The sequence below is a fragment of the Girardinichthys multiradiatus genome, chromosome 18 (genome assembly GCF_021462225.1).
Source record: "Girardinichthys multiradiatus isolate DD_20200921_A chromosome 18, DD_fGirMul_XY1, whole genome shotgun sequence".
Taxonomy (NCBI): domain Eukaryota; kingdom Metazoa; phylum Chordata; class Actinopteri; order Cyprinodontiformes; family Goodeidae; genus Girardinichthys; species Girardinichthys multiradiatus.
In genome coordinates, this window is record NC_061810.1 from 43,027,230 (window position 1) to 43,045,759 (window position 18,530).

Here is an 18,530-nt window from a genome sequence, read left to right on the forward strand (position 1 = left end):
TACTGCAGACATGACAAGAAGCCATTCACACCTCAAATCATCCCCTCCACATCCCATTCAGGAACAAATTTGACCCGTAAAACAACCAACCCCCTACCTTCAGATCCTCTGCCTGCACTAAAGATCTCCGAGGAAGATGTAAACAGGCTCTTTCAGCGCATGAAAACAAAGAAACCTGGAGGACCTGATAACGTCTCCCCATCATGCCTGAAAGCCTGTGCACATCAACTCACTCCGATCTTCACAAGGATCTTCAACAAGTCACTGGAGAAATGTGAGGTCCCCTCCTGCCTCAAACGATCCACCATCATCCCGGTTCCCAAGAAACCCACCATCCTAGGATTAAATGACTACAGGCCTGTAGCCCTGACGTCTGTAATCATGACATCCTTTGAGCGGCTGGTGTTGAAGCACCTGAAAGACATCACAGGCCCCCTGCTGGACCCCTTGCAATTTGCTTACCGAGCAAACAGGTCGGCAGATGAAGCTGTTAACTTAGGTCTACACTTCATCCTGCAACACCTCGACCACCCAGGGACGTACGCCAGGATCCTGTTTGTAGACTTCAGCTCGGCCTTCAACACCATCATACCAGACATCCGCCACCAGAAGCTCACCCAGCTCAACGTCCCAGCCTCCACCTGTCAGTGGATCAACAGCTTCCTGATGGACCGACAGCAGCAGGTGATACTGGGGAGCATCTTCTCCCGATCCAGATCAATAAGTACTGGTGCCCCCCAGGGGTGTGTTCTATCCCCACTCCTCTTCTCCCTGTACACAAATGACTGCACCTCAGCGGACTTGTCCATGAAACTCCTTAAGTTTGCAGATGACACCACTGTCATTGGACTGATCCAGGACAGTGATGAGTCTGCATACAGACAGCAGGTGGATCGGCTGGTCCACTGTTGCGGTCAGAACTACATTGAACTCAACCCACTCAATACTGTGGAGATGGTGGTGGACTTTCGGAGAACACCACCCCCATACACCCCCCTCACCATCCTCAACAACACCGTATCAGCTGTGGACCACTTCAGGTTCTTAGTAACCACCATCTCTGAGGACCTGAGATGGTCTTCACAAATAGACACTGTTCAAAAGAAGGCCCAGCAGAGACTGTACTTCCTGGGGCAACTCAAGAAGTTCAACCTTCCACATGAGCTGCTGGTCATCTTCTACACTGCCATCATTCAATCTGTCCTGTCTTCATCCATCTCAGTGTGGTTTGGCTCATCCACAAAACCGGACGCAGACTGCAACAAATAATCAGGACTGCAGAGAGAATCATCAAGGCTGACCTTCCCTCCATCCAGGACTTATACAGGTCTAGGGTCAGGAAAAGAGCTGCTAAAATCTCTGCAGACCCCACACACCCTGCACATAAACTGTTCAGAGCTTTACCTTCAGGCCGCTGCTACAGAGCACTGTTCACTAAAACCAGCCGCCACAGAGACAGTTTCTTCCCCCAGGCTGTTTCTCTGTTGAAAATTCAGTAGAGTCCAAAACAACAGCATACAGATGTTGCAAATGCACCTTTTTATTATATATGTGTATATTGTACATTGTAAATATAAATATTCTGTAATGCAAAAACAAAACAAAAGAGCAAAGTGCACCGGAGTCAAATTCCTTGTTTGTATGTACGAACTTGGCAATAAAGCTGATTCTGATTTTAACTCTAATCATGTGTTTATAAACTCCTAAATAATAATGGTAACTGACAAGAGACATAAAAGAACAGATGCCACATGGGCTTGCAGACTGTATGCTGACGCCGCAGCCATATTGTGAGTGGCGCTGCTGTGAGGACATACAAAAAGCTGTGTAAAACCTTTTTATTCCAAGACGTTTACATCAAACTGTAACTCTACATGCATTATAAGCACATTGTGCTTCATATTGGTTATTCTATTTTATTTTTTATTGTTCATTTTTCTCTTAAAACTTATTAATATTGGTACAAAAATGAACATTAATTCTATCTTAACACAGCTGAACAATAATAGTTGGTTAAAATAAAAATGTTGGTTGTTTTTACTAAGAAAACCTAGTTTCCAGGCATACTTTTATTTTGAAAGCAAGTTTTCTTTTACTTCCTGAAAGGTCTGACAGGCAAGTTAGTGGTAGTTTTGCATGACTAGTTAGGCTGAGTTGTGTAGAGACACCATGCCCACTCCCTTTTTATGTAAATTTTAACCTCAGCCATTCTATTTCAAGTGATAGCCCCAATTAGTATGAAGGTTATCCATTCAACTACTATGCAATGAGACAAAAAATATTTTTGGACATTTTATAGTTCCTTCTGGAGAACGTTCCTTCTTCTCAGGGCGTTCGAAGGCCAGAAGGAACATAAAGTCCCTTCAGCAATATCTGTGGCTGTGCCTTGATCTCCTCCCAGCAGGAACTATTCTCCCTTTATAAACTAGCACAGGATTCTGTTGACTCTTTCTTTGAAATATTCTTTGATATTAAAATGTTGAATCATCAACATCTTTACCTAGTGACCTGTCTGAAAAGGTGAAAGGTCAAAGACATAGCAAGACAGACTTTCAGATGGGTATAAATATATGAAATAAGTTGTGGTGAATCAGGATCAGAGAACCACAACGTACAAACCTTTATCAGCCAAAAATTAATTGCTTGGGTCAATGTGCCACTTTTAATTTAAACATTAAAAAAGCTAACTTAAAAAAATGAGCAGGTGTTAAATCCTGCTAATGTCAAAATTATAAAGTGATGTCATTGTCTCTAACCCGTACGAGTCTGATTAATTAAGAGAAGGCCACTTTTCTTGGCAGTGTCACACTTTAGTTTTAATTAATGATTTACAGACGGCGAGAGAGACGGGGGTGGGGTTGATGGGAAAGGGTGAGGGTGTCAGGCCCCTTGAAATCTCTGGCGCTACTTCGATGCTAATTGAGCACGTGGGGGGTCTCTTACCTTCGCTGCTCCAATTTGCTCCTTCCGAAATTTTTCCAAGGGAGTAATCAAGACATCATCTGCATTCTGAATCTGAAACATAAAACCAAAGAAAACAGAGAGAGAGAGGATGTCATCCTGACTGAAAGATGGGATTTGAGTTATTGCAACCCTGCAAATGATTCAAAATAACACTAGGAAAAATATACCACAAAACCCAATTTAGAAGGCATTCAGTTTTGTTACAGTTTGTCACACAGGAAATTATGCGTGAGAATCCCCTGTCTCAAATCAAAAGAGCTGAGAGGATGAATTAGGTTCAAATACACATGGGGGTTAGCACAATCAGATTTACTAGTATCTCTTAAACCAGTGATATTACACAATGTGTTACTGAGAGGGACCAAAATGAGTTCAGTAGAGAAAAAAAAAACACCTAACCATGGTCTTGATTGGGGGAAAAGAAGCTGAATTTTTATGTGAGCTTTGTAGCACCAGGATTGTCAAACCTCACTGATATATGACACGGTTGTACAGATGAGGAAGCTTTACAAGCGCAACCTGTGATGCATTTACATTTTTGAGGCAGTGTTCGCCTCCACATGTTGGCGACCTCTGGAGTGTCACGACTAGAGAGAAAGGTCTCTCCTGTGGCCTCTCCCTTTTTATTCTAGACAGAAAGCGATAGGGTGAGATATATTGTGCCAATTACAGTTCACGCTCAATCCTCTCGGGTGAGCGGTTCAAAAAGGTGTCATTAAGGTGCTTCTGAATTTCCTACGGATGGGTTTTCATCCTCCAGGATCGGATGACATTAGACCGGTGGAGCCGCTCAAAGGGAGAGTCTGTCACAAATGACATGGTTCTTAAGGTGATTTAAGGTGCGGTTCTGTGTGGTGAGTATATATGATAAACTATAGTCCCAGATCTAATACATCCATGATACCAGCACTAATTTACAGCTGTCAGCTCAGATGGGCTATCAGCTCCTGAGCCGTATTCCTCCGAACACAACCTTTCTGCAGATAAAGTTTTTGTTTTGAACCATTAATCTAAATGCAGAGACCTATCACACAGTCAGTCAGTGGCTTCAAAAATGGGATCAAAATCTCCCTGAAACAAAATTAATTTGCTGCTTCTTTTAAAGTACAAAAATCTGAATTTTGTCACATCCATTTACAGCCATAAACAACAATGAATTTTATTGCAGTCATAAAGTCAAGTAAAATTGCCCGGTTTTAGCTTTTTTGTCCCAATTAAATGTTCAGATGATGAAAAATGTATTTTCAAATGAAACCTTTAACATTTGACATTGTAAGTAATTGCTCCCTAAACCTAGTAACTGGTTGTGGAACCAGAGTCTTTTACGATGCTGTGGAGCAGTTTTGGCCCACTCTTCTTTGCAGAATTGTTTTGATTTATCCACATTCGAAGGTGGTTGAATTAACACACTGTTTATCAAGCAATATTTTATTGGCCCCTTCTGTCAAACCAAATCTCAAAAACCTTGGTATTTTTTATTCTCTAGTGTACATGGAGTCAAGTTTTTGTGGATTAATCAGAAACTGCTTTTTTCAGCTAACAAATATTTCAAAGCTTCAAACTTTTGTGTCAAAAGCTGAATTAGAGATCATTCTTCATGCTTTGTATTCCATCTTGTTCCATTATTGTAACAGCCTTTTCTTGTGTTTGAATAAAAAAGATCTTCATCGCCTCCAGTCAGTTCAGAATGCTGCTACAAGCCTTTTAACCAACACATGAAACAGCACAAGACAGCACATTACTCCAGTTTTAATCTTTTTACATCAGCTACTGGTACATTTTTGAATTAATTTTACATTTTTTACTCTTTACTTTTAAAGCCATGTGGTCAAGCCCAGGTCAAACCTCTTCTTGCAATCTGAGATATTCAAGCCAGAGACAGTTAATGATGTTGTGGGTTCTTTTGTGACTTCCTAGATAGGTCATCGATGAACTATCTTGATCTTGGAGAAATTTTGGTTTACTGACAACTCCTAAAACAAGTCTCCACTGTTCAGTGTTATTTCCATTTATGACCTTTCATGGAACTTAATTTTTTTAATCTGAGGCCTTTACAGAACACAATCTACAAAAATGGACTCTGAATGTTGTTGCACTTGTAATTTTATTTTGTTCTGTTTAGGTTCCAGAGTAAAGGGGGCTGAATACAAATGCATGCCACAGTTTTCAGGTCTTTTAGCTCCACTGTGTGTTTGTCAAATACATACAATTAAAACTAAATACACTGACGTTTGTGGTTGTAATATGAAAAGCTTCAAGAGGTGTGCAAGAGTATATGCAATTATAAGTATTGCTGTAAGATCACGTTATGCTTGTAAATGTCTAGCTTTGCTGTAACAATAAAAATGAAGGATTCTATTTTTGACAAACAGATGTTTCACATTTTTATTATCAGTGTTTATAAAAGTTGTATTGTATCACAATTTAAGTGTGGATCACTTTCTTACTGATTCTGCTCTGACAGATTAGACAAGCAGTGACATTTGTGTGGATGTTGTAAAGGTGGGCGGCTGGTCAAACTGTAACTGTCAGACCACTGGGGGAGCCTCAGAAATGTCAAGGACAAACTATAAACTGGCAGCAGGCGGTTGGGGGATGTGCTGGAACAAGTTTGCATGTCGAGGGCTCACAACAGCTCTGAAGGTGCTGTTTAGCAAGATGGAACTTGATGTTTTTGTCACTGAAGGTAGATATTTGGGGCTGCCTTGGCTCACTGTGATCCTGAGGAACTATTGTGAACTCTGTTAAAGATATTGAGATTGGAAATTTTTAAGACGACCTGCAGGAAGGTAGAAAGTAATTTGCACTATGATAGAAAGTAAGACAGCATTATAAATGAATCACTGCTGGTGCAATGTTGCCACACATTAATTTAAGTTTAGGCACAAGTACTTTATGGTTAAGTTGAATTTGAGCTATACTGAAAAAAATGTGTTTCTCACACATTCTCTCCAGAACAAGATATACTGAAGATCACAACAACATAAACACAAACAAAATGTTGGTTTTATTTTTAAAACACATGCCGCATTAATGTTGTTAGGTAGTGTTGGAAAATATTCATGCTATGCTTATAGGATTGGTATGGCTATGCTTAAGTATGTTTAATAATGTGTGAAATAAAATGTATTGTGTAACTTAGAGGCCTCCAAACAGGCTTATATTTGTGTGTGTTGGACTTAGATATCATCTGCCCAGTAACTGAAGATATTTTTGGATGTGTCTCTGTAAATCTTCTGCCCAACGACAAGAACATATTTCTGTATGTAAGACTTACTTTTGCCCAGTGACAACAATATATTTTTATATGCAAGACTTCTGCCCAGTGACAACAGATATTTTTATATTTCTACATATGTAAATAAAGGTCAAAAGTAGAAAAACAGGAAGTGTCGAAAAGTCAGCTGAATGGGTGTCAGACAGCTCCAGATATGAAATCAGTCGATTAAAATGTATGTTTTTTCATGTACAAGTATACGCCTGGCTTTTGAATAAAGACTGCTGTTCCTGGGGAAGTAATCAGAAGTTTCGGAAGTTTCAGAAGGACTCGGACGATCTTCTCCCTGTACAGGCATCTAAAGACTGCAGTCTCCATGTTTCTTTTATTACTTTGTTTTTTATTAATAACAGTATAGGAGGTCTTAGCTTTACCAAACAAACGAGCATGCAGGAGATTAGGGATAACTCCAACAGTAGTTTTAACCAAACATTGGGTCAAAAATTAAGACCCAGTTTGTCAGACTTCACAGAATATTTTCAACAAGATGGAATAAAAAATTATAAAAATGACTGGATGGTAAAATTATCCTGTATAAATAATGTTAATGTCAGTGTGCTGTGTTAACGCCTTTAGTCACACTAGAAAACAAGAAGTCTTGACTTAAGATAACACAACATTCACACTTTGACCAGAAATTGGTCATAAAGTCAATATATAGACCAACGTAGACTGGTCATTTTAATACTTTGCTAAATATTGAGAATGAATTTGGGTATCGATAACAGCCAACAACAGTCTTCTCAGGATGTTTTCTTTATTTGTTTTATTTGAATAATCAATACTGCAAAATGAAAGTAAAAATAATCATTTAGGGCTGCATGGTTGCTTAAGTTAAAGTAGGTGTAGAAGATGGATGGATGAATGGATGGATGGATTAAAAAAAACATTTATTTTTAACCCAAACATTACCAGGACATTGGACATTTTGACACTTGAACAAATTTTTAGATGATAAACCTAACCCTGTTTGCTGCTTCGTACTCCTAATCCAACTTTGTTGCGTTAAATTACCAAACCTAACTACATAACTGGGGCAGTCCATATCAGACCCAGTAAGTTTTAGATTTTACTCAAGCAGTTTTACACAGTAAAATCGAGGTCTCCTCATGTCCGAGTTATGCATATTGAATGGTTTATAAGAGAGGCAAATCATTATACTTCAGTAGAACACACCCCTAGATTTATTCCATATTACATGTAAACATTATTGTTTAGATTGTTATTGGTTATCATGCCGAAAAGAAACTATATGAAGGAATCTTCCTAGTAAACATGAGATGAAAAGTGTTTTGCAACAGTATTTTACAGTATATTATTAGTTAACTAATTAGTTATACATCAAATAATAATCAGAATGTGTTTCTAATGAGGAAATTAACCAGAAAACAATCACATCTCCTAACCCTACAGAAAAAGTGATAACTGCAACACATATCCATAAACCATGACATTTCACACATGGCATGAAACTCCACTCTCAACTCTCACTGTACAAGATTACAGCTTCAGATAAGATCAGAAACTTAATCATGGCAAGATCACACATACGATTCAACTACTGAGGGCTTATTACTCATATGTGAAATAAGAGTTCCTCTTTAAATACATTAATACATTTTAACCCTGTATTTATAATCAGCTGCTTGTTAGAAATTTGTGGAGATTTTGCCAGGTGGCCACTCCCATCCTGTGGTATGAGCCATTACTAAATGAGGTGGTACTTATGCACCGTAAAATCAAGGCAACTACCAGTGCACATGTAAAGGACCTCAGATGGTCATCAAATCTAGATGTACTAATCCTCCAATCATATCAGAGTCACTATGTTATCTGTGTGAACAGCAATGCTTATATTACTCTGCCATTATGTTAATGTTATTTCCTCTGTCTTATCTCTAATGCTTTTAGTTTAATTGAACATTGCATTGTCCTGCTTTAAATGTAGATTTCTAATATCATTTTGAGTTAACATAATTAAAGTGTTATATACAAGGACTCCGCATTTTAAGATCCCAATCTAATATTTAAAACAGTATAAACAAGTATTTTAGTAGGGTTGGAGGCTAAATGGAATTTCTCTTGATCTTGGCTTAATATAAGTTCCTCAGTTCAAAATAATTATTAGAAATCAGCGCATTATTTACTGTGGGTACAAGAGTAATTAGTATGGGAAGATTTGAAGATTATAATTGCAATACTTTGACATACATATTTACAGTATACATGAAAGCAGCCAACTTATGTAAGGCTCAATGGATTACTTTAAAGTTGAAACTGTGCCCGATGCCCTCAGCAACAACCTCTCACAACAGGATTAAATCCACATGAGTCGGCTCGGTGTGACACTTGAAAGGGTGCAATTTCACTAAGCAATTTCATTACTAGATAGAGGGGGGAATGTCAATGTGCCACATTTCCCCTGCTCCCAGTTTTCTTCAGTCTAAATATCCAAAATGTAACTCCGAGGTTAATTAAGCAGAGGAACATTAGAATGCCACCAAGACCACACCAAATTGAAAAGTTTAAAGTGAACCACATTTTAGAGCTGTCTTAAATGTCCCTATCTGTTTTAGGAACATTACTGGTCTGCTTTGGAACAGTCATGAGAAAACAATTGCCCAAAGGTGATTAGAACCAATGCTTTTGGATTTGATCTGCAAGTACAGAGAATATCAGTCATGTTGTTTTCTCAAGGGCGTCAATTCTGTGAAAGATGTCAACCACCTCTTTTGACGTCTGCATTTCTATGCTAATGTCCCAGAAGTACAGCACCCTAAATTATTGGTGACCCTGGCAAAAATGTGTAGGAATCCTTAAAACAAACTCACCCTTTATTGCAGTAGCATAATCTCACTTGGAAAATCTTCAACCTTTATTTAAGTGTATTTATTCAGTGGGAGGAAGATCTTATGTTGTTTATTAGAAAACTCAATGTCTGGAAAAGTTGTTGGCCAATAGGAGATCACTTAGTCTTCTATAACATTTCACAAGTTTGGATATAGGGATCTCTGACCATTCCTCTCTACATCCTCCTGTGTCCTCTTTTACACTTTTACACTCTCCCTTATACAGCTCAATAACTGCAGACACACCAGAATTTATTTTAAATGTTCTCATATTTCAAAGACTTTAGAACAGTTCTCAGGGCTATTGGAAGAGGAACAGGCCCACGGTATCACAGATCCTCCACCATACTTAACAATGGGGATTAGGTGCTTTTCTGCACATTATTCCTGTGTTTCCCACCTGGTAAGTTTGTTACTCAAAAGCTAAATCTAACCCTTCTCTGACCAAATCTACAGCTCCAGAAATAATTGCAATAGAGTTTAGCCACCCTCATGTGTTTGTGAAGATAGGACATGCCTTCCAAACAACAGGCTGATATGTAGATTGCATCAAATGGTTGTTATGAAAAATTGGGGACCCCAAGTTGCCACTCTTTCCTGTAGTTTTCTGACAGTAATCTTTGCCTTACTACCCTTCCTATCCTGCTTACCATGTGTGGTGGCAAGAAAAACATGGGTCCTCATTTAGTTTTGTCACGGTTCCAGTTGTTGTAAAGTATTTTATTATTGCTCTGTCCGTATATTTGGGCAATATAAGGCAATAAGATATTTTAGATTTTTGAGGATGAGCACAGTGGAGTTGCAGGATTTCTTGTCTTTCCCATTTTTATTAATTCTAAGAGAATTCCTTGGCATAAGCTTAACAAATAACTTACAAAACTGCTTATGTTGTGTTTATTTAAGGGGAAAGTTATGTGGAACCCACAAATGTGCCAGTGGGGATTTTGTTGAAAAACAGGCATTACAATAAATAGGAATATTTCTCTACTAAGTAAATGTACTCAAATTGAGGGTTTGATTTTTCAACAATTTTGTTTTGTTTTGCTGTTTTTACCAAAGGTTTCACAGAAGCTTGGTTTCATAGAAAGACACCATAACAGTCTACTGAGTTACTGTGGCCCTACTATTTCATAAAAAAAAAACTTTTTTTTTATTTGTTCTGCACTTCAAATCTGCAAAGCAGGAGGATTTAGTAATTGTATCTCGCAACAAATTTGACAGAACATCTTAAGAGAAAAATATTAAAAAAGCATTGTAATAGTGATTTATAGGAGAAACACAGCGTCAAATATATTCCATCATTTGCAGGATGCAGTCAGCTCAGTGAAAACATTTGTAAGATACATTGATAGAAACAAGCACATCAGAGAGTAGGCTTTTGGCCAAGTATTGATTTGCTGTTAAGTCTGTTGGTTTAGCAGAAGAAGGCGAGATGAGAATAAAGGAACGAAGAGCTGCAAGGTGGCAAAACTCTAACACTGTGTTGAACAAGACATGGATCTAAAACTTCTAAAGGTATGAGTCACGTGCTTAGCAAGATGTTAATCCCACAACTGAGCAGTTCAAATCAACCCCTGGAAGTTTATCTTGTATTTCTTCCAGTTGTTTATGAATATTCTGATAAAAGATGTGGCTTCAATTTTGTGGCTTAATGAGGTCCCTGGTTGATAAATATCAATTAAATGATTCAAAGAAGGAACTCAGTGAATTTCACCCATTGTTAAAATTGATTATTTTCACCACATTAGATGCTCAACTTTGTTGAACTGTCATGTCTGAATGATCAGCCAGAACCTCTGCGGCTAAAATGAAACTGAATTGAATTTGCAGGTCTGTCAATTTATTAAGTGTGAAATCCCCCAGTCTTTTATTTTCAAGTGTTGCTAAAGGGATGTTAATAGGTGCTGCTGGAACACCTTATGAGTGAAAATGAGAGCATATTGGAGTCATTTCTTCACATGAAAAAGAATGTGGGAGCAAGGTGTCAGATCCTCTTTGTTGGTGTTGTAAAACAGCTGGTAAAAGCCATAAGCATCAAAGAAAATATCAGCAACACATAAAGTTATAATCATAGCAACGGCAGGAACATACAACACGAATTAGCCAAACTTATTAAAGTATGAATAGCCAAGACCTAAGGGTGTTGAATAAAAAATGATCTTCTTGTTTTACATAATAGAATGAGAAAATCAATTTAAGGCTTTTAGGACTCAATCTAACTTTTACTATGAACATGGAGTCAATTTCACTTCAGCTTATTATTTATGTTTTGTGTGAAGCAGGAACAAAAAGTGTTGAACATCACATTAGTTTCTGTAAATATATATCAGGTGCAATTGAGCTATGTATATCAAATTTACACCAAACATTGGTAACAACCCAATTATTCCACAAATGCAACAAACTCAACACAAATTAGTACAATTTATACCAATTTATGTAAAATAAAGTGGAATGGCAGCAGGAATAAATATTAAATACACTAATTAAAATGTATATTCTTTGCCTTCGCTGGTAATGACATCTTCAGCATGCATTGCAAAAATATGATTCTAAAACAGCAAAAAAAATACAGATTGCATTGATTTTCTGTGGCGTTGTCCTCATTTCATTCATGTGTTCAATACCAATTCCATGTCATTCATATTTATTACACACAGGTCATACACTTATTTCTTTACTGACGTTCTTTAGATTATTTGTGCATTACTATAATGCACAAATTAAAATTTTATGTTAGTAATCCCATTAGAAAGGCATTTACGAAGGAAGTATGTTGATGTGTTCAATAATTATTTCCCTTGCTGTATGTGGGTGTTTGTAGCAGGGAGTAACAATCTCTTCCCAGGGTTAAATCTTATCTGCTCCACAACTGTCACCTGCAGCAGGCTGAGACGTCGTCTTCAAACATTTATGAGGAATGAAATAAAAACTAACCTTCTGCAGGTGGAGTTGTACAACAGAGTGAAGGTAGATGTGACATAATTGCAATCCATGTTTTATCAAAGTGTAAGCTATGGAGTAAAGTTGTGAAGAAGCTGGTGAAACAGAGATGGTGGTTGGTTTATGGATCCCAAGTGGGTTTCCTGTTGTTTGTTGTAAGTACTGTTATGCTGCCTGTGATAAAATATAATAAGGGGCAAAAAGTCAACGTATGAATGTGTCTTCACACCAGGAGTAAGAGTTACCAAACATTCTAATCTTTATAAAACTGTTTGCACAGTGAAACAATGAGTCCTATTTATATTTGTGTCTTTAACTGAAGGGCGACTGAATACCCAGCCGTCGTAAAAATAATAACTTTTAAAAATAACTTGCTAACATATTGACTGCAATCCTTTGTAACGCTTTGGAAGCCAGTGCAACAAAGCAATCTGTTTTAGTGTGGAAGTGCTGCCAGCTATTATTCTTAAGAGCTATTAGTAGCCAACTGCGTTATTCAAAAAGAGATTTACAGCATTCTTCCCAAATATACAGTGCCTTGCGAAAGTACTCGGCCCCATTGAACTTTTCAACCTTTTGCCACATTTCAGGCTTCAACCATAAAGATATAAAATTCTAACTTTTTTGTGAAGAATCAACAAGTGGGACACAGTCATGAAGTGGAATGAAATTTATTGGATGTGTCAAACTTTTTTAACAAATAAAAAACTGAAAAGTGGGACGTGCAATATTATTCGGCCCCTTTACTTTCAGTGCAGCAAACTCACTCCAGAAGTTCAGTGTGTATCTCTGAATGATCCAATGTTGTCCCAAATGACTGATGATGATAAATAGAATCCGCCTGTGTGTAATCAAGTTTCCGTATAAATGCAACTGCTCTGTGATAGTCTCAGGGTTCTGTTCAAAGCGCAGAGAGCATCATGAAGACCAAGGAACACACCAGGCAGGTCCGAGATACTGTTGTGGAGAAGTTTAAAGCCGGATTTGGATACAAAAAGATTTCCAAGCTTTAAACATCCCAAGGAGCACTGTTCAAGCAATCATATTGAAATGGAAGGAGTATCAGACCACGGCAAATCTACCAAGATCCGGCTGTCCCTCTAAACTTTCATCTCGAACAAGGAGAAGACTGATCAGAGATGCAGCCAAGAGGCCCATGATCATTCTGGATGAACTGCAGAGATCTACAGCTGAGGTGGGAGAGTCTGTCCATAGGACAACAATCAGTCGTACACTGCACAAATCTGGCCTTTATGGAAGAGTGGCAAGGAGAAAGCCATTTCTCAAAGATATCCATAAAAAGTCTCGTTTAAAGTTTGCCACAAGCCACCTGGGAGACACACCAAACATGTGGAAGAAGGTGCTCTGGTCAGATGAAACCAAAATTGAACTGTTTGGCCACAATGCAAAACGATATGTTTGGTGTAAAAGCAACACAGCTCATCACCCTGAACACGCCATCCCCTCTGTCAAACATGGTGGTGGCAGCATCATGGTTTGGGCCTGCTTTTCGTCAGCAGGGACAGGGAAGATGGTCAAAATTGATGGGAAGATGGATGGGGCCAAATACAGGACCATTCTGGAAGAAAACCTGTTGGAGTCTGCAAGAGACCTGAGACTGGGACAGAGATTTATCTTCCAACAAGACAATGATCCAAAACATACAGCCAAATCTACAATGGAATGGTTCACAAATAAACGTATCCAGGTGTTGGAATGGCCAAGTCAAAGTACAGACCTGAATCCAATCGAGAATCTGTGGAAAGAGCTGAAGACTGCTGTTCACGAACGCTCTCCATCCAACCTCACTGAGCTCGAGCTGTTTTGCAAGGAAGAATGGGCAAGAATTTCAGTCTCTGGATGTGCAAAACTGATAGAGACATACCCCAAGCGATTTGCAGCTGTAATTGGAGCAAAGGGTGGAGCTACAAAGTATTAACGCAAGGGGGCCGAATAATATTGCACGCCTCACTTTTCAGTTTTTTATTTGTTAAAAAAGTTTGACACATCCAATAAATTTCATTCCACTTCATGATTGTGTCCCACTTGTTGTTGATTCTTAACAAATAATTTGAATTTTATATCTTTATGTTTGAAGCCTGAAATGTGGCAAGAGGTTGAAAAGTTCAAGGGGGCCAAATACTTTCGCAAGGCACTGTAAGTACTACTTATAATGATATTTAACAAGCTTTAAAATTGTTTTCTTTTTCATTTACTACCATAATCTCTCTCACACACACGCACACACACACACACACACACACACACACACACACACACACACACATACACATACACACACACACACACACACAAAAATTCAGAGATAAATGTCAGGATAAGAAATTATTGTTGGCACTATAGTTATTTTTTGGAACAACTTCCAAAAAATAACTATAGAACTTTTGTAATTTAGACTTTATTTTTGAAGTTGTGTGTCCAGGAACTTCTAATTTGTCATCTATGGAGTCCTTTCCCTAAATCACTCTTTAAAATGGGGAAGACAATACAACATGCCATTTAAGTAAGACAAAAGTATGCTAATCTCCATAGATGAGCAAATGACTTCCTCTTTCACCGAGTTTATCAATATGAATGTAAAACAGTGGCCTATTTCTCTTAGCCATTCTTCAAAATGCAAAGACAAGAGAACATAACCATTAAAGTAAAGGCAGATGGGCATTGATCTCAATAAGTTAGGAAATTGCCTCCTGTTATTCAGAGGTATAAATATGAATGTGAAAGCTCATTTCTTATAACCCTTCTTCTTAATGGGAAAAATAAGGTAAAATAATATTTATTAAAACTTGTTTATCTTTATACGTGAAGAAATTACTTCCTGTTTCTGTGGAGTATAAACAAGATGTGACAAGAGTACCATTTATCTTTGCCATTCTTTCTTTAAAATGGGAAAGAAAGGAGAACATACCATCCAGGGAATGTAGATCTGTGTTGACCTGAAATCAGGAAATGGCTACAAGAAAAAAGATACTCACCTAAAGTTGCCCATATTTACAGTCAGAACTGTGACAAACAGGGCTGGACAGTGTCCAAGTTTATGTTGCCACCAAACACAATGAGAAGGATGGTGAGTGAGGTAAAAAAAATACTGAAAAAAATACTTCACATAACTAATCTAGGTTCTCTGCTGCACAGATAATCTGCTGACCCTGAAAAGCCTTTGGCATCTCTGAGTCATCGGGTTTTCATAACAACAATGTAATTTTTTGCACCTCTGTCACCTGTGCAATAAATAGGAGATTGTGCTGTATAAATCAACAAAAGCAACCAGCAATATTTTGTTTTTAATACCAGTGAATACAACGTACTCCCAGATGCAGAACAAGAAAACCTTTGCTTTATTTTCCAACTATTATTCATCCAGTTTTATATTATAAACAAAGCTCTGGCTGTAAGTAGTAAAATCAACATTACAGGTCCTTCTCAAAAAATTAGCATATTGTGATAAAGTTCATTATTTTCCATAATGTCATGATGAAAATTTAACATTCATATATTTTAGATTCATTGCACACTAACTGAAATATTGCAGGTCTTTTATTGTCTTAATATGGATGATTTTGGCATACAGCTCATGAAAACCCAAAATTCCTATCTCACAAAATTAGCATATTATTAAAAGGGTCTCTAAACGAGCTATGAACCTAATCATCTGAATCAACGAGTTAACTCTAAACACCTGCAAAAGATTCCTGGGGCCTTTAAAACTCCCAGCCTGGTTCATCACTCAAAACCCCAATCATGGGTAAGACTGCCGACCTGACTGCTGTCCAGAAGGCCACTATTGGCACCCTCAAGCAAGAGGGTAAGACACAGAAAGAAATTTCTGAACGAATAGGCTGTTCCCAGAGTGCTGTATCAAGGCACCTCAGTGGGAAGTCTGTGGGAAGGAAAAAGTGTGGCAGAAAACGCTGCACAACGAGAAGAGGTGACCGGACCCTGAGGAAGATTGTGGAGGCGGGCCGATTCCAGACCTTGGGGGACCTGCGGAAGCAATGGACTGAGTCTGGAGTAGAAACATCCAGAGCCACCGTGCACAAGCGTGTGCAGGAAATGGGCTACAGGTGCCGCATTCCCCAGACCTGGGCTACAGAGAAGCAGCACTGGACTGTTGCTCAGTGGTCCAAAGTACTTTTTTCGGATGAAAGCAAATTCTGCATGTCATTCGGAAATCAAGGTGCCAGAGTCTGGAGGAAGACTGGGGAGAAGGAAATGCCAAAATGGGGTGCCATGTCAGCTGCTGGTGTTGGTCCACTGTGTTTTATCAAGGGCAGGGTCAATGCAGCTAGCTATCAGGAGATTTTGGAGCACTTCATGCTTCCATCTGCTGAAAAGCTTTATGGAGATGAAGATTTCATTTTTCAGCACGACCTGGCACCTGCTCACAGTGCCAAAACCACTGGTAAATGGTTTACTGACCATGGTATCACTGTGCTCAATTGGCCTGCCAACTCTCCTGACCTGAACCCCATAGAGAATCTGTGGGATATTGTGAAGAGAACGTTGAGAGACTCAAGACCCAACACTCTGGATGAGCTAAAGGCCGCTATCGAAGCATCCTGGGCCTCCATAAGACCTCAGCAGTGCCACAGGCTGATTGCCTCCATGCCACGACGCATTGAAGCAGTCATTTCTGCCAAAAGGATTCCCAACCAAGTATTGAGTGCATAACTTGTACATGATTATTTGAAGGTTGACGTTTTTTGTATTAAAAACACTTTTCTTTTATTGGTCGGATGAAATATGCTAATTTTGTGAGATAGGAATTTTGGGTTTTCATGAGCTGTATGCCACAATCATCTGTATTAAGACAATAAAAGATCTGAAATATTTCAGTTAGTGTGCAATGAATCTAAAATATATGAATATTAAATTTTCATCATTACATTATAGAAAATAATGAACTTTATCACAATATGCTAATTTTTTGAGAAGGACCTGTATGTGAGCAAGCTACTATAATTTGGTTTCTGAAATGAGAGTACAATGTTTGCCATATTTGACGTATATTTCTTTGGATTAAATTGAAACCATGAAAAATATAACTACATGTCAACTTTGGCCCCTGTATTTGTCCACAAACAGGTTTCAAACCTGCCTGACTACGAGAAAGAGCATTCCATTTGATAAACTGGTGACCTTTCCTAACTGAAGTGATACCTTACAAGATAAAAGCATTAAGACATCAGGGGCAGATCAAAGGAAAGGAATCACTTAAGATTTTTATATCAGCTCCATAAAAGTTATTTTTCTAGGTTTGTTTCTATGTAATCTGACCGTATATCCAGAACAGACAACAGTCAGTTTTGTTAAAAGCTGGTTCTCGCAGTAAATCCGGGAGGCACAAGATGTTTTTGAATTTTGTCGGAAGTCGTTATATCTTTCTTAGGTAGTAGGCATAGAAAGGCCTGTGGTTAGATCTTTAAATCCAATTTATAAACTCTGCTCTTTGATTTAAAATCAATGCCTGTATTGTGTTTCACAGCAGCTATTTCCAAACTGGACTTTCTTGATCGATGTAATTTGTAGAAATGCTCAGTTCCTTTTTCTCAGTAGAAGGATGTAGTTTGCAAAGTGGTGAATCTCAGTAAGAACTGGTTACAGACCCAAAACAACAAAGTAGAAGTGAAAGACAAGGTTGAATGAACTTGGAAGAAATTATGTACATGTGTTTTTTGTTTCCAAGATGAACCGGGAGAAATGCTTAAAAACAACATGGATGTTGAGTTAGAATTAGAAATTAAAATGGCCTTCAAATGCCTCTCAAAAACAAAACCTGAAGGATAAATCAAGATGGTAATTTACCACAACAATCTATTTTCTTATTGTGAAAAGGTTAATTTTTGTACATACAGTGCTGTTCTTGTTTCTTGGTAAAATGTATTTTGAAATCATCAAATAAAAAATGGTGTTTTAAATTCTTAAGGGAAAAAAACTATCCAAACCCACCTGGGCCTATGTAATAATATAAATACTCCATAAACCTAACAACTAGTTTTGCCACCTTTAGCAGCAACGACTGCCATCAAGCATTTGTGAAAAAAAAAAAAAACAATAATTCTGTCCCATCACTGTGAAGGAATTTTTGCCCACTCTCCTTTGCAGAATTGTTTTAATTCAGCCAGATTGGAGGGCCTTCAAGCATGAACAGCCTGCTTAAGGTCATGTCACAGCCAGACAGTAGGATGTAAGACTTTGACTAGGCAACTCCAAAGCCTTTGTTTGTATTTTATTCATCTGGTTCTAAACAAGCAAAGTGATCCCAAAACCACTATACTACCACCACTGTGTTTAATAGTGACTGTATAATGGCCTTTTAAGCAAAGTGTTGCACACCATTCCCAGAAGTTACACTTTAGTCTTGTCAGTTCATTGTATACATAAGTAAAGTAAGCAAGTTAAGATTATTTAAGTGCCTTTCTCAGATACAAAACATCACAATGTGCTGTACAGAAAACCAGTAAAATAACTAGTAA

General features: G+C 38.1%; 1 protein-coding gene across 4 annotated transcripts in view; it reads right to left on the bottom strand.

Annotated features, from left to right (window-relative positions):
* Positions 1-18,530, bottom strand: part of LOC124883699 (rho GTPase-activating protein 42) — a 135,443-nt gene that overhangs the window by 50,310 nt on the left and 66,603 nt on the right. For all 4 annotated transcript variants that reach the window (XM_047390938.1, XM_047390937.1, XM_047390936.1 and 1 more), the window contains exon 4: positions 2,944-3,015. In XM_047390938.1, coding sequence (XP_047246894.1) covers positions 2,944-3,015 — 72 coding nt within the window. The remainder of the gene's footprint in view (positions 1-2,943; positions 3,016-18,530) is intronic.